Consider the following 21,841-nt stretch of genomic DNA (forward strand, 5'->3'; position numbering starts at 1 on the left):
ATGAACTGTTTGTCCCACTCCCATCAGGGAGGAGGCTACATAGCATCCACACCAGGACCACCAGACTCAAAAACAGTTACTTTCCCAAGCAGAACGGCTGATCAACACCTCCATCCACTAACCCACCCTCCACACCCCCAACCACCACTACTTTATAATTTCCTGTCAGTCACCTTATGTACAGACACTCCTGTGTCTAGTGTCACCTTATTGACATACAATCAATCTATAAATATATATATATATATATATATACTATCTTAAGTATTTATATTTATTGTGCTTTAATTATTATTATTGTGCTCTTTATCTTATTTTTTTGTATGCTGCATCAGATCCAGAGTAACAAATATTTTGATCTCCTTTACTGGAAATGACATTAAACAATCTTGAACCTTGGTAGTAACTAGGAACAGTATTCCATTGGAAATGCTAGCATACCAAATGTTGGTCACTACCATCAGGCTCCTGAACTAACGTGGATAACTTCACTCACCACAACACTGAACTGATTCCACAACCTACAGACTCTACAACTCACGTTCATGGTATTATTTATATATTTATTCATTATTTGTCTTTTTTTGTATTTGCAGTTTGTCTTGCTTTGCACATTGGTTGTTTGTCAGTCTTCCTGTGTAGTTTTGAATTGATTCTACTGTACATAGACCACAGAACAGTACAAAACAGGAACAGGCCTGCAGCCCACAACGCCGTGATGAACCAATTAAATTAGCAATCGAATGGATAACTAATCACTTCTGCCTACACAATGTCCATATCCTTTCATTTTCCTCACATTCATGTGCCTATCTAAACGTCTTTTGAAAGTTCCTAGTGTTTCTGCCTCTACCACCACCCCAGGCCGGGCATTCCAGGCACTCACCACTCTCCATCTAAAAAAAACATGCACCTCACATCTCATAGAGTCAAAGAATAGCACAGAAACAGGCTCTTCAACCCATCTAGTTCGCGCAGAACCCCTCCCACTTTAAATACATGTCATGTGATATTAGACAATTCAACTCCGGGAAAAAGATACTGTCTGTCCACTCTTTCTGTGCCTCTCATAATCTTATAAACCCCAATCAGATCCTCTCACAGCCTCTGGTGCTCCAGAGAAAACAACCCAAGTTGTCCAGCCTCTCCTGATAGCACGTGCCCTCTAATCCGGGCAGCATCCTGGTAAACTTCTTCTGCACCCTCTCCAAAGCTTCAACACCCTTCCTATAATTGGGTGACCAGAACAGTATTCAGTACTCCAGATGCAGCCTAACTAGAGTAAGCAGTGTGTATACAGTGGATTGTGGTTAAACGGGGCACATCAGGACCAGTACACTTTGACCCAGTTGAGCAGCTGCCCCAATTAGCTGAATTTTCATGGAAATATTTAAAGAGATATACACAAGACTAACTACCATTTAACTGAGTAACAAATTATGTATTTAAATGAAATACAGAACAACATCAATACTACTACAGTACTATAAAACTGTGAATTAGTTCCCAATAATTATCGACATTTCGGGCCGAGACCCTTCATCAGGACTGGAAAGGAAGGGGGAAGATGCCAGAATAAAAAGGTGGGGGAGGGGAAGGAGGACAGCTGGAAGGTAATAGGTGAAGCAAGGAGGTTGGGAAAGGTAAAGAGCTGGAGAAGAGGGAATCTGATAGGAGGGGAGAGACGGCCATAGGAGAAAGGGAAGGAGGAGTGGACTGAGGGGGAGATGATAGGCAGATGAGAAGAGGTAAAAGGGCAGAGTGGGGAATAGAAGAAAAAGGGAGGGGATGGAAAATGTTTTTTACCAGAAGCAGAAATCAATATTCATACCATCAGGTTGGAGGCTACCCAGATGGAATATAAGGTATTGCACCTCCACCCTCATCTTGGCACGAGAGGAGGCCATGGACCAACATGTCAGAACAGGAATGGGAATCGGAATTAAAATGCTTGGGCACTAGGAAGTTCTGCTTTTGGCAGATAGAGCAGAGGTGCTCGACAAAGTGGTCCCCCAATTTACGACAGGCCTCATCAATGTAGAGAAGGCTGCACTGGGAGCGGCAGATACAATATACGAGCCCAGCAGGTTTGCAGGTGAAGTGTTGCCGCACCTGGAAGGACTGTTTGGGGCCCTGAATGGAGGTGAGGGAGGAGGTATATGGGCAGGTGTAGAACTTAGATTCTTGCAGGGAGGCAGCGAGTGGGAATAAAAGGATCCTTTTCTGGTTGGTTGCCAATGACTAGTGGTGTTGGGACCGCTTCTTCATATGCTGTATATCGGTGATTTAGAAGGAATAGATGATGTTGTTGCCAAGTTTTCAGATGATACAAAGATTGGTGGAGGGACAGGTAGTGTTGAGGAAACAGGTAGGATGCAGAAGGACTTGGACAGATTAGGAAATTGGGCAAGAAAGTAACAAATGAAATATAATGTTGGAAAATGCATGGTCATGCACTTTGGTAGTAGAAATAAATGTGCAGACTGTTTTCTAAATGGGGAGAAAATCCAAAAATCTGACTTGTAAAGGGACTTGGGAGTCCTTGTTCAGAACACCCTGAAGGTTAACTTGCAGGTTGAGTTGGTGGTGAGGAAGACAAATGCCATGTTAACATTCATTTCAAGAGGTCTAGAATACAAGAGCAGGGATGTGATGCTGAAGCTTTATAAGGCACTGGTGAGGCCTCACCTTGAGTATTGTGAACAGTTTTGGGCTCCTCACCTAAGAAAAGATATGCTGGCATTGGAGAGGGTTCAGAGGAGGTTCACAAGTATGGTTTGGGGAATGAAAGGGTTATCATACAAGGAACGTTTGATAACTCTGGGCCTGTACTCGCTGGAATTTAGAAGGGTGAGGGGTGATCTCATTGAAACCTTTCAAATGTTGAAAGGTCTGGACAGAGTAGATGTGGAAAGGATGTTTCCCATGGTGGGGGAGTCTAGGAGAAGAGGGCACAGCCTCAGGACAGAGGGCACCCATTTAAAACAGAGATGCGGAGAGTTTTTTTTGCCAGACGGGTGCTGGATTTGTGCATTTATTACCACAAGCAGCCGTGGAGGCCAGGTTGTATTTAAGGCAGAGATTGATAGGTTCTTGATTGGACATGGCATCAAAGGTTACCGTGAGAAGGCCGGGGAATGGGGTTGAGGAGGGGGAAAAAGGATCAGCCATGACTGAATGGTTGAGCAGACTCGATGGGCCAAATGGCCTAATTCTGCTCCTATGTCTTATGGTCTAACTGCCAGGACGGTGATAAGTGGAGAAGGATGAATGGACAAGGGAATTGTGGAGGGAGTGGTCCCTGCAGAATGCAGTGGCAGGTGAGAATTAAAGATATTTTTGGTGGTGGGATCCCTTTGGAGATGGCGGAAGCTGCAGACGATGATGAATTGGATGTGGATGGAATGGTAGACAAGAACAAGAGGAACTCTTATTGCAGTTGAGGTGACAGAAAGATGGGCTGAAACAGATGTTTGGGAAATAGAGGAGATGTGGCTGAGGGCAGCATCAATGGTGAAGGAAGGGAAATCCCATTCTTCGAAGAAGGAGGGCATCTCAGATGGCCTGTTTCTGTGCTGTGATGTCCTACAACTCTACTGTATGTCTGATTGCTGCCATTTACATTCACAAACTCTTACAAAACTTAAAGTGTGCACAAGAAAGCTAATTAGATTATTGGAATAGCATACGTAACTACAAGAGAAGCTTAAAAAATAATGATGATAAGAATGGTACAATATTTGAGAAGCGATATGAATTGTTATATGATTTCTGGACATCTCGCATCATGTTAGATTTAAGATAATTTTTAAACTATGTTTTACAGATATTACTGTTTGCATCAACATACAACTTGCCCACATTTCATTCTGAGGAGCAAACATATTTTACAAGGCGTGAAGATCCACACAGTGATGGCCAACGAGTTGGTGGTTCTTCTCTACCACAGCTGGCTTGGCAACATGCTGTGATAGAAACAGCACAAAAGTGCCACTGTTGCTGTGTCCACGCAGACTGGATGTGATTAGCACTGACTCGAGAGGACGCTGAAACAGGAGGTAGAAACAGTAACTCAGCAATGGGCAACACACAAAATGTTGGAGGAGCACAACAGGACATTAATAAACTGTCGACGTTTTGGGTCAAGGCCCTTCATCAGGACCCGAATCAGGTTTAATATCACTGGCATGTGTAGTTAAGTTGTTACTTTGCAGCAGCTTTGCAATGTAATAAAAAAACCTATAAATTATAATAAAAAGCATAAATAAAAAATAAATTAAATTCCAAGTGTAAAAAAGAGAGGGAAAAGTACACAGGTAATGTTCATGGGTCCATTGTCCAGTCAGAAATCTGATGACAGAGGGAATGAAGCTGTTCCTGAAACATTGAGTGTGTGTCTTCAGGCTCTTGTATCTCCTCCCTGATGGTAACAATGAGAAGAAGGCATGTCCTGAGTGATGGGAGTCCTTAATGATGGATTCCTCCTTTTTGAGGCATCACCTTTTCAAGGTGTCCTCAGTGCTGAGGAGCTCAGTGCCCATGATGGAACTGGCAGAGTTTACAACTTCCTGCAGCTTTTTTCAATCCTGTGCAGTGGCCCCTCCAGTGATGGAACCTGTTGGAATACTCTCCATAGTATATCTGTAGAGATTTGTGAGTGTCTTTAGACACATACCACTTCTCTGCAAACTCCTAATGAAATATAGCCACTGCCATTTCTTCTTTGTAATTGCATCGATACATTGGACCCAGGATAGATCCTCAGAGATATTTACACCCAGGAACTTGAAAGTGCTCACCCTTTCCATTTCTGATCCTTCAATCAGAACTGGTGTGTGACCCCTCCCTGAAACCCACAGTCAATTCCTTCGCCTTACTGATGTTGAGTACGAGGTTGTTAATGCAACAACATTCAACCAGCTGATTTACTTTCAGCTTCTCCAGAATCTCTTGAGTTTACGAGACACTTAAACAAATCTTACAGCAACTTTAGACCTTCGAACCAGACTAGATGAAGAAGAAAGCTGACATCTGATCCACAATGATTTACGTATATTTACATCAATCAGGTTTCCCAACACCATTGCATTTATTGAAGGCGCTTTTTAATAAGGTCAAACGACTAAGCTAGGTGGAGATAATGAAGACAAGATTCTGCAGACTCTGAAAGTCCAGAGTAACACACACAAAATGTTGGAGGAACTCAGCAGACCAGGCAGCATCAATGGAAATGAATAAACAGTCGACGTTGTGGGTTGAGGACTAGAAAGGAAGTGTGAAGAAGCTGGAATAAGAAAATGGGGGGAGGGGGAGCAGGACAAGCCAGAAGGTGACAGGTGAAGCCAGGTGGGTGGGGGGGGGGGGAATAAAGTAAGAAGCTGGGATGTGTTAGGTGGGAAAGGTAAAGGGCTGGAGAAGAAGGAATCTGATACGAAAGAAGTGTGGATATTGGGAGAAAGGGAAGGAAGATGGGCACAGGGGGATGTGATATGCAGGTGGGAAGAAGAGGCCACTGTGGGGGAATTGAAGAAGAGGGAAGGGGGAGGGGGAAAATTTGCCTGAAGTTGGATAAAGCAGAGATAATTGTTTCTTACCTGTCTTCTGTTACAAGGAGTCTATTTCATGAGTCATTTAAATACCGAAGTGTCCTGGCCTGGTCATACGCATGCATACATTCCCGGCATTCCTCAACAGGGTACTGATGCAAGGTTGAACATGAAACAGTTATTAAACTCACATCACTACTTTCAGCTTCATCAAAACTAAAGTTGCAGTATTTTGCTTTTGGGTTTGCTTGGACTCCTTCTGAAGTTTATCTTTACGTGATATCTATTTGTATTTTTAATTCCTAGTGATTTTTCAGTATTAGTCTATGTTGTGTTCATTATTGAAGAGAAAAGATATTATCTGGGAAAGGAGTCTACACTGGCCAGGCGTTCCTTGTGGTCCTGATCTCCACGTAACCGTGGGGTTCTCCTTACCTGGTTGTTGGAGAGTTATCATCCATGTGTATTTGGAGCTCTTCACTCTTATCGTGTTCCTCGTCAACTGAACTAGTGGATCTTCATCTCTTTGGCTCAAGGTCACCTGACCTACCTGGGTCACCTTCTCACTGGTTCTTGTACAGGGCTACAACCAACATTATTTCAAGGTTCTGTCCACTCCAGCCTTGTGTACTTGTGTCTTTCAACTCTGACTGGACCAAACCAGTTAAACGCGGTGACACAGACAGAGTCTAAAGAGATTACAGATTGTTTCTTCGGTAGGTCTGGCATTTTACATAATAATCTGAGAATGGGCTCAGGTTTAACAGGTCATTATCTGACACTTATTGTTTACACATTCAATTACTCTGATTAGATTATTCAAGAACTAGAAACACTTCAATCCACAAAATGGGGGTGGGGGGGGGGGGAGACAAAGTCAACCGGTTTGTCTGCTTGTTCTCAGTCTCTGGCTCAGTAGCCATTCGCAAGAGGTGTGGAGTGTGTGGAGTATAAACTAACAATGTTTTGTAGAGTTCATTTGCCTTCAATAGGAGACATTTAACAGTTTGCACTGCTCTTTCCCCTTCTCCATTTGTGTGTGGGTACTATGGAATGCTTGTCTGGTAACGTATAGATTACATAGAACATGATAGCACAGGAACAGGCCATTCGGCCCACAATGTTGTGCTGAACCAGGTAAAAAGCAAATCAAAAACACCCAAACACTAATCCCTCCAATGACACAATGTCCACATCCCTCCATCTTCCTTACATCCACGTGTCTATCAAAACATCTCTTAAAAGCCTGTAATATATTTGCCTCTACCATCATACCATCATCCACCACTCTCACAATGAGCCCAAACACATGGCCAAGGTCAAAAAGAACTACCTTCAGCGAAAAAAATTTAATCTTTGAACCTACCACCTCTCACATTCAATGCACGCCCTCTGGTGTTAGCCATTTTAATACTGGAAAACAGATACTCTCTGTCCACTCTATCTGTGCCTCTCATTATCTTGTACACCTCTATCAGATCTCCCCTCAGCCTCCAATGCGCCACTCAGCCTCTCATAATAGCACATACCCTGTAAACCAGGCAGCATTCTGGCAAATGTTTTCTACACCTTCTCCAAAGCCTCAAAGTGGGGTGACCAGTATCGTATGCAAATGCAGGGAACGTGGACTTCTTTTCAAGAAAATGTATAAAAGCAATAGCAGTGTGATCAGCCTGGTCAAGTGTGATGAGACACTGAAGATATTTTTCCTCATTAGGTGTTTCTCTGAAGGAGTTGTCCACTGGTGGCCCTCAAGTGGCTGTAGAGGCTGATCTGAGATCCACATTCAGGTGCAATGTGAACAAGAGTAAGTGGAAGCCATAGAAAGGGTGCAGAGGAGATTTACAAGGATGTTGCCTGGATTGGGGTGCATGCCTTATGAGAATAGGTTGAGTGAATTTGGCCTTTTCTCCTTGGAGTGATGGAGGATAAGAGGTGACCTGATAGAGGTGTACAAGATGATGAGAGGCACTGATCGTGTGGATAGTCAGAGGCTTTTCCCCAGGGCTGAAATGGTTGCCACAAGATGATACAGGTTTAAGGTGCTTGGAAGTAGATAAAGAGGAGATGTCAGGGGTAAGTTTTTTACGCAGAGGGTGGTGAGTGCGTGGAATGGGCTGCCGGCAACGGTGGTGGAGACAGATACTATAGGGTCTGTTAAGAGACTTTTGGATAGGTACATGGAGCTTAGTAAAATAGAGGGCTATGGGGAAGCCTAGTAATTTCTAAGGTAGGGACATGTTCAGCACAACTTTGTGGGCCGAAAGGCCTGTATTGTGCTGTAGGTTTTCTATGTTTCTATATTTCTAAGTGGTGGCTGTGGTTAGTGTTTGGGTCTTTTGGTTGTTCAGTCTCTGCTTTCACAGCTGCTGCTTGTTCTCTGTGGTCCAGAAGAGGTCGCTCTCATGTAGAACAGTTCCCTCTTGAACAGATTTCCTCCAGGTGTGTCTATGAGTGTATTGTCTTCCCAGTTTTTAGATGTCATGTTGAAATATTATTGACATAAAAAATATGTCAAAAAGAAATGCCTTTTCAAAAAGATCCATGTGCAAAGGCAGATGTTATTTCAACACAAAAAAATTAAATAGATTCAGCACAAACAAAGATATGGACTCAATCTTCATTAATATTGAAAAGATATTAAGGTATTGACTCTGCAAAGACCCATTCCATAGACGTGAGAATTACAAGATTGGTACATTTTCCTGCATATTTTAAACTAGAAAGCTCTAATAGGTGCTATGCTATCAATTAATTTAAAAAGACAACATCATCTCACGGTAATGCTTTGTCCCTACTTTGTGTAAGGCATCATTAAAGTCCCACTCCTTTGTGTTCATGACGTGGTGTTCACAACAATACTTTTTAAATGTTTATCACTGACTCAGAAAGTCACTTGAGCTGTGGACAGAGCTTACGCACACAGGAGTGTCTGGGCTCCTTTCAAAGTGCACCGGTTCGAGACCATGTGCAGCTCGGTGAGGTCCATTACTTATTCAAACTATTCAGTGTTTAAACTCATAGTTTCTAGCAAAGGCTTTGAATTCTGAGCAGCTGAATTGTGGACCGTTGTCTGCCACAAGTGTCTCTGGTATTCCACAATAAGTGAATACAACTTTTTAGTGCTGGATAACTGCTGCTGAGAATGTAGAGGATAGCTTGGACACCTCAACATTCAATAAGTAGCAATCCACATTGAGAAGATATTTGTCCCTTTTCTGCGCGGAAATGTCTGTGCCTGCAATGTGCCATGGAATGGGTGGGAATTCTGTGGGGCAGAGACGATTGTTGTGTCGTTTTCTGTGTGCTTCACACTCCTTAACATAATCTCCAGCTGTGTGCTCAGACCAGGCCAGCACACGAATTGCCTTGCTCTTAGGTGATGTTTTTCGATGTCTATCTGGCAGAAAAAACGAGTCTGGAGCCCTTTAGCAGCAAACAACGAAGAATGGTGAGTGCATCTCTTTCCAGTCAGTAAGGTCTGATGCCATCTCCGACTTACAGTCCCTCCATCTCCACCACAGGATGAGACTTTTCATTCCAGAACTACTGAAATGTCCTCCTTCTACAAAGAAAGAAACTGGCTGAAGAGACTATGGAGTCATTAGTAATGATATTTCAAGAATCACCAAATTCTGGTAAGGTTCTGGAAGCTGGGAAAATGTCACTCCACACTTCAAGATGGGAGAGAGACAGAAGAAAGGAAACTATAGGCCAGTTGGTCTGACCTCAGTGGTTGGAAACGTGTTGGAGTCAATTATCAAGAATGAGGTCTCAGGATACTTGGAGGCACATGATAAAATAGGCCATAGTCAGTATGGTTTCCTCAAGGGAAGATCTTGCCTGACAAATCTATTGGAATTCTTTGAAGAATTAACAAGTAGGATAGACAAAGGAGAATCGGTTGATGTTGTGTACTTGCATTTTCAGAAGGCCTTTGACAAGGTGCCAAACATGAGGCTGCTTAACAAGATACAAGTCCATGGTATTACAGGAAAGATTCTGGCATGGATAAAGCAGTGGCTAATTGGCAGAAGGCAAAAAGTGGGAATAAAGGGAGCCTTTTCTGACTGGCTGCCGGTGACTAGTGGTGTTCCATCGGGGTCTGTGTTGGGACCCCTCAATACCCGAAGCCTGGACTGATACCTTGCCCTATTGTCCTGTTTATTATGCCTGCACTGTTTTTGTGCACTTTATGCAGTACTGTGTAGGTTTGTAGGTTTGTAGTCTAGTGTAGCTTTCTATGTGTTTCTTTTTTACGTCTAGTCTTTGTACTGTGTCATGTAACACCATGGTCCTGAAAAACGTTGTCTCACTTTTACTATGTACTCTACCAGCAGTTATGGTTGAAATGACAATAAAAGCGACTTGACTTGACTTGACCAATTCATTTTACTTTGTATGTCAATGATTTGGATAATAGAATTGATGGCTTTGTGGCCAATTTTGCAGACGATATGAAGAGAGGTGGAGGGGCAGGTAGTTTTGAGGAAGTAGAGAGGCTACAGAAGGACTTAGACAGATTGGGAGAATGGGCCAAGAAGTGGCAGATGGAATACAGTGTCAGGAAGTGTATGGCCATGCACTTTGGTAGAAGAAATGAAAGTGTCAACTATTTTCTAAATGGAGAGAAAATATAAAACTCTGAGGTACAAATGTACTTGGGAATACTTGTGCAGGATTCCCTAAAGGTTAATTTGCAGCTTGAGTCTGTGGTCAGGAAGGCAAATACAATGTTAGCATTCATTTCAAGAGGACTAGAATATAAAAGCAAGGATGTAATGTTGAGACTTTATAAAGCACTGGTGAGGCCTCGCAGAGTATTGTGAGCAGTTTTGGACCCCTTAGAAAGGACGTGCTGAAACTGGAGAGGGTTCCAATGAGGTTCACAAAAATGATTCCAGGATTGAATGGCTTGCCATATGAAAAACATTTGATGGCTCTGGGCCTGTCTGTATTCACTAGAATTTAGAATAATGAGGGGTGACCTCATTGAAAACTAACGAATGTTGGAAGTTTCCTGTGGTGGGACAGTCTAAGACCAGAGGACACAGCCTCAGAATAGACGGCCCTCCTTATTGAATGGAGATGAGGAGGAATTTCTTTAGCCAGAGAGAGGTGGATCTGTGGATTTCTTTGCCACAGTCTTTATGTATTTTTAAGGCAGATTAGTCAGGGCATGAAGGGATACAGGGAGAAGGCAGGAGACTGGGGCTGAGAGGGATCAGCCATGATGAAATGGTAGAGCAGATTCAATGTGTCAAATGGCTTAATTCTGCTCCTACATCTTATGGTAAAAAATAATAAAATTATAAATTAAACACATAAAATTAAAGACAGACATTTTGAAGTTTTCTCATGTGCAAAAATGTTCCAGGTGCTCACGTGCATGAATATACAGAGGAGACTCTCTAAGCTGACATTCATGAGCAAATCAGCCATGTTTTTAAACCAAACCAAGCTGGCATCCTCTGATGATGAGCTCTGGGTTTACTAGGGTGTAAAGTTACACAGTGAGGAGACTGTCAAAGTTTGCGGTGGGAATTTAATGTAAACAAGTGTGGGCTTTTGCACTTTGGGAAGACAAACGAGGGTAGGCCTTGCACAGTGAGTGGTCGGGCACTGAGGAGTGCAGTAAATTCAAGATTCAAAATACATTTATTATCAAAGTATGTATGCAGTATACAACCCTGAGATTCATCTCCCCAAAGAAAACCATGAATGCCATTTAAAGAAAAATATTGTGTCAAGCATTTGGTCCACATTGACAGACAATAAAGTTTGTTTAACCCAACAACCATTTTCATTGCGACAAGCACAAAAACAGTCCGGGCGCTATGACCCGGGGAGGGAACCACTCAGTCACATACAGATGGGGCAGGTGATTGTCACACACCCCGGTTACTGTCAGGGTGAGCCACAAACACACATGTCAATAACTGTATAACCCAATCTAAGATGTAACAATAAATGAACTTGGACATTCCGCCATAATCTCACGAACGCATTTTAACACAAGAACAATAAGTAGAGTTGGCCACTGGGTATGCTGGAGCGGACTGTCGACCATGCCCCCTCTTGGAGTGTTACACTGCCCCCGCCTGAGGAGTTAGCCATCCCCGGAAACCCCAGAGTCCAGGAGTCCCAGTGGCAGTAGACACTGCCAACTGGGGCGCTGGGGGTTGTTTGTGGCGACACTGTTTGGTGAGGCAAGAGGCAGGGCTCTCAGTGTGTCGCATCCTTCGTTCAGTCTCGCTAGATCGGTGGTGGCTAAGGGCCAATATGTTGCCCGTCTGTCCCAGTGCAGTATGACTGCCTTCCAATGTTCAGGCAGCTGTACCTGCTATACCGTCTGGGAGATACGGTGCAAGCACCTCTCCCGGCCCCCTCCAAGCTTGGGGAATAGTCTCATCTTCCGGGTGGTGCAGTAGACCCATACTGGCACCCTTGACTGGCAGCTTGGCGACTTCTAGGAGGTGCAAGTGTCGCAGCAGTGCATGAACAGCGGGGGGAGTGAAATTACTGAGGTTTGAGAAATCGATGCTCATGCCATCAGGTTGGAGGCTGCCCAGGTGAAATGTAAGGTGTTGCTCCTCCAACCTGAGTGTGGCCTCATCTCGACAGTAGAGGAGGCCATGGATAGACATGTCAGAATGGGAAGTGGAATTAAAATGGGTGGTCACTGGGAGATCCCACTTTTTCTGGCAGATGGAGCACAGATGCTCGGTGAAGCGGTCTCCCAATCTACATCGGTCTCACCAATATACAAGAGGCCACACCGGGAGCAGCAGATACAGTAGATGACCCCCAAAAGACTCACAGGTGAAGGACTTTCACCTGGAAGGACTGTTTAGGGCCTTGAATTGTAGTGAGGGAGGTGGTGTAGGGGCAGGTGTTGCAATTGCAGGGATAAGTGCCAGGAGGGAGATCAGTGGGGAGGGACAAATGGACAAGGGGGTCGCGTAGGGAGCGATCTCTGCAGAAAGCAGAAAGTGGGGGGGGGGGTGGAAGATGTGCTTGGTAGGGGGATCCCATTGGAGATGGCGGAAGTTACAGAGAATTATGTGCTGGACCTAGAGAATGGTGGAGTTTTAGGTGAGAACTCTACCCTGTTATGTTGTCGGATGGATGGGGTGAGGGTAGACATGCATTAAATGGAAGAGGTGCGGTTGAGGGCAGCATTGATGGTGGAGGAAGGGAAACCCCTTTCTTTGAAGAAGGAGAACATCTCCTTCATTCTGGAATGAAAAGCCTCACCCTGAGAGGAGATGCAGTGGAGATGGAGGAATTGAGAGAAGGGGATGGCATTTTTACAAGTAACAGGGTGGGAAGAGGTTAGTCCAGGTAGCTGTGAGAGTCAGTGCATTTTTAATAGACATCTGTAGATAAGCTGTCTCCAGAGATAGAGACAGAGAGATTGAGAAGATCGAGGAAGTGGAGGGAGGTGTCAGGAATGGACCAGGTAAATTTGAGGGCAGGGTGGAAGTTGGAGGCAAAGTAGATGAAGTTGACAATCTCTGCATGGGTGCAGGACGCAGCATCAATGCAGTCGTCGATGCAGTGTAGGAAAAGTGAGGGACTGACACCAGTGTAGGCTTGGAACATAGGCTGTTCCACAAAGCCGACAAAAAGGCAGGCATAACTGGGACCCATGTGGGTGCCCATGGAGGAGCCAAAGGAGAAATTATTGAGCATGGGGACAAGTTTCATGCCACCACCATTCCCTGTGTAAGGTGGTTACCTTTGACATCCCCCCATACTTTCCTCCAATCACTTTCAAATTATACCCCTTCATATTAGCCATTCTTGATGATTTCAGTTGCTAAACTATGACCTGATAAATGTAACTAGATCTAATACAAAAGACCAGTACCAGTTGTGGCATAGCGGTTAGTGCAATGTTATTACAGCTCGGGATATTGGAGTTCGGTGTCCGCTGCACAGGATCAGAAAAAGTTGCAGAAAATTGTAAATTCAGCCAGCTCCATCATGGGCACCAGACTCCCCAGCATCCAGGACATCTTCAAAAGGCAATGGCTTTAAAAAGGAACAGCTTCTTCTACTGTGCCATCATAGCATGGCCACAACTCACTGACCCTAACTGTACGTCATTAGAATGTGGGAGGAAACCACAGCACCCTGAGGAAACCCGCGCGACACAGGGAGAACGTAGAAGAAAATGCTATCTTGTGAAGCGAGAGAAAGAATATTGTTAAGTAGTGATTGCATTTTGATTTTATTAATTTGTAGTGCAAGAGCCAAATTACTCTAACTGGCACGGCCATGAGATCTTTTCAACTGATGCTGAATTTCATTCAGATTTGGTTGACTGAAGTTCTGTCGGAGCAAGTACCTGAATAAATGTAGATGCCTCAGTTAGGTATTCACCCAAATCATTTCTGCAAACTGTTAATTTAGTCAAAAACTTATTGCCTGAATGTTGTTCTGGGGTTGAATGGGGCAAAGTTAGATTGAAAAAAAAATCGGTCCACTTGGTGAATGATGTTGATCATCGGATTTAGACATGGAAAACGGATCATAGGACATAGAACACTACAGTACGGTACAGGCCCTTTGGCCCACAATGTATTGCTGACCTTTTAACTTACTCCCAGATCAATCTAACCCTTCTCCCTTACAGAGCCCTCTATTTTTCTACATTCCATGTGCCTATTTAAGAGTCTCTTAAATGTCCCAAATGTATCTGTCTGTACCACCACCCCTGGCAGGATGTTCCACACTCCCACCACTCTCTGTGTAAAAACTTACCTCTGACATCACCTCTATACTTTCCTCCAGGCACCTGAAAATTACGCCCCCCTTCGTCAACATAATTTTAAATATAGTTGTACATGTGAAATAGAAATGTGACAGAACAAGAGCTATAATTATTAGTGAGGATAACCAGAGGTGTTGATTTATTCATAAAATGATATGGCAACTGAGAAATTTAAACTTGAGTAAGGAAAACTGGAATTAAAGTTAGTCTCAGTAATAGTAACTATGAAACTCCCAACTTACCAGTTTTAAGAAAAATCTGCCCTTCAAGGATTGAGATCTGCCAAACTTGTGAATTTTAGCCTTGACTCTTAATAATCTCCTCAGGTCATATTATATTATTCAGCAAAATGTTCTAGATAATAATATGCACCATAATTATATTATGAGGCACAATATTCTTGAATATTATGCAAACTAGAGCATTCTGGCCAATGAGGAAAATTGACTCACAATGGTCTCCTCAGGTCATATTATGTTCTGCAGCATAATATTTTGCATAATAATATGCAGCATAATTATATCATGGGGCTTAATATTCTTGAATATTATGCAAAATAGTGCATTGTGGCCAATGAGAGACCTTGACTCTTAATGATCTCCTCAGGTCAGGTTAGGGAAGGATAATAAATCCTTACTGTGAACTAATAAAATTAGCATAATTTCTTATTAACAGAACTTCTGGAATATTATGCAGTTGAAGTTTTATGGCAGGTATTACATTGTTCTCCTTCTTAAGCCTCATTACCCCCACTGGAGCATAGGCAATTGACAGCAGCTCGACAGAGTCCACTGTCCTGGTCCGTCCAATATTTCAAGTTGTCTCCCTCTCCCAGAGGTGAGGTCTTGGAGCTTCTGTTGGCATTTCTGTAGCTCTGGGTTTCTGCAGGATAGGGTTGCTAGCCCCTTGCTCAACCCTCCTCTTTTCACTGTCGTGATGAGGCCACACTTAGGTTGAAGGAACAACACCCTATATTCTGTTTGGGTAGCCTCCAACCTGATGGCATGACCATTGATTTCTCTAACTTCCAGTAATGCCTCCGCCCTTCACCATTTCCTATCCCCTTTTCCCTCTCTCAGCTTGTCTCCTTGCTCGCTATCGCCTCCCTCTGGTACACCTTCCCCCTTTTTCTTTCTTCCTTGGCCTTCTGTCTCTTTCACCAATCAACTTCCCAGCTCTTTGCTTCATCCCTCGCCCTCCAAGTTTCACCTATCGCCTGCTGTTTCTCCCCGCCTCCACCTTTCAAATCTACTCCTCAGCTTTTTTTCTCAAGTTCTGCCGAAGGGTTTCAGCCTGAAACATTGACTGTGCTTTTTTCCATAGATGCTGCCTGGCCTGCAAAGTTCCTCCAGCATTTTGTGTGTGTTGCTTGGATTTCCAGCACCTGTAGATTTTCTCTTGTTTGTGATCCCTGGAAGACATTAAGGATTTCCCTATTCCCTCTGCTGTAAACTAATCCTTGCATCCTAATGACCGAGTAGGGAAGGTGTCAGAAAATAACCTAGGTTGCACAGGGACCCAGGGGCACTACAAATAAAGTCCCAAGTTCAAAGTAAACTTATTATCAAAGTACATATATGTCACCCATATAAGACCATAAGACAACAAAATATAGGAGCAGAATTAGGCTATTCAACCCATCAAGTCTGCTCTGCCATTCCATCATGGCTGATTTATTAACCCTCTCAACCCCATTCTCCTGCCTTTCCCCCGAAACCTTCAACACCCTGACCAATCAAGAACCTATCAACCTCTGCTTTAAGTATATCTAGTGACTTGGCCTCTACAGCCATCCATGGCAATGAATTCCACAGATTCACCACCCTCTAGATAAAGAAATTCTTCCTTATCTCTGTTCTTAAGGGTCGTCCTTGTATTCTGAGGCTGTGCCCTCTGGTCCCAGACTTGCCCACCATAGGAAAGACACATCCACTCTATCTAGGCCTTTCAACATTCAATAAGTTTCACCGATGACCCTGAGATTAATTTTCTAGCGGACATTCACAGTAAATACAAGAAATTCAATGGGACCAATAAAAAGTCTCACATGACAGATGGACAAACAACCCATGCACTGAAGACAACAAACTGTGCAAATGCGAAAAGGAAAGGAAAATATATATAATAAATAAGCAATAAATATTGAGAATACAAGGTGTAGAATTGTACATGAAGTCGGAAATATCATCACAGCATATAAATGCTGTAACGACAGTAAGTATGTCGAAACAGGTAGGATGGCATCACATAGAGGAGTAAATATTTCAATACACAAAACACTGGAGAAACTCAGCAGGTCAGGCAGCATCTATGGAGGGGAGAAACAGTCGACATAGGCTGAGACTTTTCATCAGGTCTGGAAAGGAAGGGGGAAGAAGCCAGAATAAGAAGGTGGGGGAGAGGAAGGAGGACAAGCTGGAAGGTGATAGGTGAGAGCAGGTGAAGGGGGATGGAAGATGGGTGGGAGAGGGGGGATAGGTGAGAGCAGATGAAGGGGGATGGAAGATGGGTGGGAGAGGGGGGATAGGTGAGAGCAGGTGAAGGGGATGGAAGATGGGTGGGAGAGGGAGGATAGGTGAGAGCAGGTGAAGGGGGATGGAAGATGGGTGTGAGAGGGGGGATAGGTGAGAGCAGGTGAAGGGGGATGGAAGATGGGTGGGAGTGGGGGGATGAAGTGAGAAGCTGGGAGGTGATAGATGAGGGGGATGGAAGATGGGTGGGAGAGGGGGGATGAAGTGAGAAGCTGGGAGGTGATAGATGAGGGGGATGGAAGATGGGTGGGAGAGGGGGGATGAAGAGAAGCTGGGAGGTGATAGATGAGGGGGATGGAAGATGGGTGGGAGAGGGGGGATGAAGAGAAGCTGGGAGGTAATAGATGAGGGGGATGGAAGATGGGTGGGAGAGGGAGGATAGGTGAGAGCAGGTGAAGGGGGATGGAAGATGGGTGGGAGAGGGGGGATAGGTGAGAGCAGGTGAAGGGGGATGGAAGATGGGTGGGAGAGGGGGGATAGGTGAGAGCAGGTGAAGGGGGACGGAAGATGGGTGGGAGAGGGGGAATGAAGAGAAGCTGGGAAGTGATAGATGAGGGGGATGGAAGATGGGTGGGAGTGGGGGGGATGAAGTGAGAAGCTGGGAGGTGATAGATGAGGGGGATGGAAGATGGGTGGGAGTGGGGGGATGAAGTGAGAAGCTGGGAGGTGATAGATGAGGGGGATGGAAGATGGGTGGGAGTGGGGGGATGAAGTGAGAAGCTGGGAGGTGATAGATGAGGGGGACAGAAGATGGGTGGGAGAGGGGGGATGAAGTGAGAAGCTGGGAGGTGATAGATGAGGGGGACGGAAGATGGGTGGGAGAGGGGGGATGAAGTGAGAAGCTGGGAGGTGATAGATGAGGGGGATGGAAGATGGGTGGGAGTGGGGGATGAAGTGAGAAGCTGGGAGGTGATAAATGAGGGGGATGGAAGATGGGTGGGAGTGGGGGGATGAAGTGAGAAGCTGGGAGGTGATAGGTGAGGAGGATGGAAGATGGGTGGGAGTGGGGGGGATGAAGTGAGAAGCTGGGAGGTGATAGATGAGGGGGATGGAAGATGGGTGGGAGTGGGGGGATGAAGTGAGAAGCTGGGAGGTGATAGGTGAGGAGGATGGAAGATGGGTGGGAGTGGGGGGATGAAGTGAGAAGCTGGGAGGTGATAGGTGAGGAGGATGGAAGATGGGTGGGAGAGGGGGGATGAAGTGAGAAGCTGGGAGGTGATAGATGAGAGCAGGTGAGGGGGATGGAAGATGGGTGGGAGAGGGGGGATGAAGTGAGAAGCTGGGAGGTGATAGGTGAGGAGGATGGAAGATGGGTGGGAGGGGGGGATGAAGTGAGAAGCTGGGAGGTGATAGGTGAGAGCAGGTGAGGGGGATGGAAGATGGGTGGGAGTGGGGGGATGAAGTGAGAAGCTGGGAGGTGATAGGTGAGGAGGATGGAAGATGGGTGGGAGTGGGGGGATGAAGTGAGAAGCTGGGAGGTGATAGGTGAGGAGGATGGAAGATGGGTGGGAGAGGGGGGATTAAGTGAGAAGCTGGGAGGTGATAGGTGAGAGCAAGTGAGGGGGATGGAAGATGGGTGGGAGAGGGGGGATGAAGTGAGAAGCTGGGAGGTGATAGATGAGGGGGATGGAAGATGGGTGGGAGAGGGGGGATGAAGTGAGAAGCTGGGAGGTGATAGATGAGGGGGATGGAAGATGGGTGGGAGTGGGGGGATGAAGTGAGAAGCTGGGAGGTGATAGATGAGGGGGATGGAAGATGGGTGGGAGTGGGGGGATGAAGTGAGAAGCTGGGAGGTGATAGGTGAGGAGGATGGAAGATGGGTGGGAGAGGGGGGATGAAGTGAGAAGCTGGGAGGTGATAGGTGAGAGCAGGTGAGGGGGATGGAAGATGGGTGGGAGTGGGGGGATGAAGTGAGAAGCTGGGAGGTGATAGGTGAGGAGGATGGAAGATGGGTGGGAGTGGGGGGATGAAGTGAGAAGCTGGGAGGTGATAGGTGAGAGCAGGTGAGGGGGATGGAAGATGGGTGGGAGTGGGGGGATGAAGTGAGAAGCTGGGAGGTGATAGGTGAGGAGGATGGAAGATGGGTGGGAGTGGGGGGATGAAGTGAGAAGCTGGGAGGTGATAGATGAGGGGGATGGAAGATGGGTGGGAGAGGGGGGATGAAGTGAGAAGCTGGGAGGTGATAGATGAGGGGGATGGAAGATGGGTGGGAGTGGGGGGATGAAGTGAGAAGCTGGGAGGTGATAGGTGAGAGCAGGTGAGGGGGATAGAAGATGGGTGGGAGACGGGGGATGAAGTGAGAAGCTGGGAGGTGATAGGTGAGAGCAGGTGAGGGGGACAGAAGATGGGTGGGAGAGGGGGGATAGGTGAGAGCAGGTGAGGGGGATGGAAGATGGGTGGGAGTGGGGGGGATGAAGTGAGAAGCTGGGAGGTGATAGATGAGGGGGATGGAAGATGGGTGGGAGAGGGGGATGAAGTGAGAAGCTGGGAGGTGATAGGTGAGAGCAGGTGAGGGGGATAGAAGATGGGTGGGAGACGGGGGATGAAGTGAGAAGCTGGGAGGTTATAGGTGAGAGCAGGTGAGGGGGACGGAAGATGGGTGGGAGAGGGGGGATGAAGTGAGAAGCTGGGAGGGAATGGCTGAATGTGGTATTGAGCCTGGGTGGGTACATGGTCGAAGAGTTGGAGGGCAGCAGAAGATCACAGAAGAGCAGCAGCAGTTTGAGAGAGTCTCACTGAACTCCCGTCAGAAAGTAGACATATTTCTTCTGGGTAGGCATCCCTCGAACAGACTTCACAGTGGGGCAGCAAATCATAAGCATAAGAGATTCTGTAGGTGTGGGAAACACACACAAAATGTGTTTACTCTGGCTTCTTCCCCTTCCTTTTCCAGTCCTGTTGAAGGGTCTCAGCGCAAACTGTCGACTGTTTATTCATCTCCATAGATGCTGTCTGACCTGCTGAGTTCCTCCAGCATTTTGTGTGAAAAGATCATTTTCATAAATAGCAGAACACTTCCTGTTCAGTTAGGATAAGATCATGCTCGATGGTAACCCCATTAGAAGGACTTAAATTTTACTTACCACGCACATCCAGTAATATAACAGCAAGGGTGTGATGCAGTGGTCAGGCTGCACGGAGTACTCGGAACAATTTTGGGCCCCTTATCTAGGAAAAGATGTGCTGACACTGGAGAGGATCCAGGGGAAGTTCACGGGAATGATCCCAGGAAATGTTTGATTTCTCTAGACCTTTACTCCCTGAAGTTTAGAATGAGAGGGACCTCATTGAAACCTATTGAACCATAAGATCCCAGAACAGAATTAGGTCATTCCATCATGGCTGATATATTATTCCTCTTTATTCTATGGCTGGCTGATGGCGTAGTGGCATCAGCGCTGGACTTCGGAGTGAAGGCTCCCGAGTTCGAATCCAGCCAGCTCCCTTGCACGCTTTCCATTCGTGCTGGGTTGATCGTCGAGCTAGCAACTCGGCCTCGTAAAAACAAGAAAGCCTGCTAAAAAAAACGCCATCACGGTGGCGTCCTGATGTCTCTACTCGGAGTTAAGGGCTTTCCTCTTCTTCTTCTATGTTCTATGGTTCCTAGCCGAGGGTGGTAGTGGGGATAAGCTCCCAATACCTATGAAGTGCTCCAAATGGCCTGTGACTTGACCAGCCTCTGACAACCAAGTCCAACTCTCGGCCTTCACGTGAGGCTTAGCTACTAGGCCTGGTGGAACTGTTTCTACTGACAAAGGTGGACCACTGGCACCTCAAAACCAGTTGTTTCGGGCAGCTGGGGCTCATCAGCCTTGGACGGCAACCTGCCTAGGAGGAGGTAAACTCTGATTTTAAACCCCTGCTGCCTCGTGGCCATACCCACCCATGGGAAAGGCTTCGGGAGTAAACCCCGAGGAAGAAACTCGGAGCCGGGGTCTCTAAGGTAGTTTGATAGAAACATAGAAAATAGGTGCAGGAGTAGGCCATTCGGCCCTTCGAGCCTGCACCGCCATTCAGTATGATCATGGCTGATCATCCAACTCAGAACCCTGTACCTGCTTTCTCTCCATACCCTCTGATCCCTTTAGCCACAAGGGCCATATCTGACTTCCTCTTAAATATAGCCAATGAACCGGCCTCAACTGTTTCCTGTGGCAGAGAATTCCACAGATTCACCACTCTCTGTGTGAAGAAGTTTTTCCTCATCTCAGTCCTAAAAGGCTTCCCCTTGATCCTTAAACTGTGACCCCTCGTTCTGGACTTCCCCAACATCAGAAACAATCTTCCTGCATCTAGTCTGTCCAATCCCTTTAGAATTTTATACGTTTCAATAAGATCCCCCCTCAATCTTCTAAATTCCAGTGAATATAGATAGATAGATAGATAGATAGATACTTTATTCATCCCCATGGGGAAATTCAACATTTTTTCCAATGTCCCATACACTTGTTGTAGCAAAAACTCATTACATACAATACTTAACTCAGTAATAATATGATATGCATCTAAATCACTAACTCAAAAAGCATTAATAATAGCTTTAAAAAAAGTTCTTAAGTCCTGGCAGTTGAATTGTAAAGCCTAATGGCATTGGGGAGTATTGACCTCTTCATCCTGTCTGAGGAGCATTGCATCGACAGTAACCTGTCGCTGAAACTGCTTCTCTGTCTCTGGATGGTGCTATGTAGAGGATGTTCAGGGTTTTCCATAATTGACCGTAGCCTACTCAGCGCCCTTCGCTCAGCTACCGATGTTAAACTCTCCAGTACTTTGCCCACGACAGAGCCCGCCTTCCTTATCAGCTTATTAAGACGTGAGGCGTCCTTCTTCTTAATGCTTCCTCCCCAACACGCCACCACAAAGAAGAGGGCGCCTAGTCGATCCAGTCTTTCTTCATATGAAAGTCCTGCCATCCCAGGAATCAATCTGGTGAACCTTCTTTGTACTCCCTCTATGGCAAGAATGTCTTTCCTCAGATTAGGGGA

At 45.6% G+C, this 21,841-nt stretch overlaps 1 protein-coding gene across 3 annotated transcripts in view; it reads right to left on the bottom strand.

The window, feature by feature from the left end:
* Window positions 1-286: 286 nt before the first annotated feature.
* esrp1 (epithelial splicing regulatory protein 1) overlaps window positions 287-21,841 on the bottom strand; it is a 107,990-nt gene continuing 86,435 nt past the window's right edge. For 2 of the 3 annotated variants that reach the window (XM_073025970.1, XM_073025886.1), the window contains exons 14-15: window positions 5,595-5,698; window positions 287-4,046 (exon numbers count right to left, since the gene is read on the bottom strand). In XM_073025970.1, the coding sequence (XP_072882071.1) occupies window positions 5,632-5,698 (67 nt within the window). In that variant the 3' untranslated portion in view covers window positions 287-4,046; window positions 5,595-5,631. The remainder of the gene's footprint in view (window positions 4,047-5,594; window positions 5,699-21,841) is intronic. The other variant, XM_073026053.1, reaches the window with a different exon arrangement.

Source organism: Hemitrygon akajei, chromosome 1, assembly GCF_048418815.1.
Source record: "Hemitrygon akajei chromosome 1, sHemAka1.3, whole genome shotgun sequence".
Taxonomy (NCBI): domain Eukaryota; kingdom Metazoa; phylum Chordata; class Chondrichthyes; order Myliobatiformes; family Dasyatidae; genus Hemitrygon; species Hemitrygon akajei.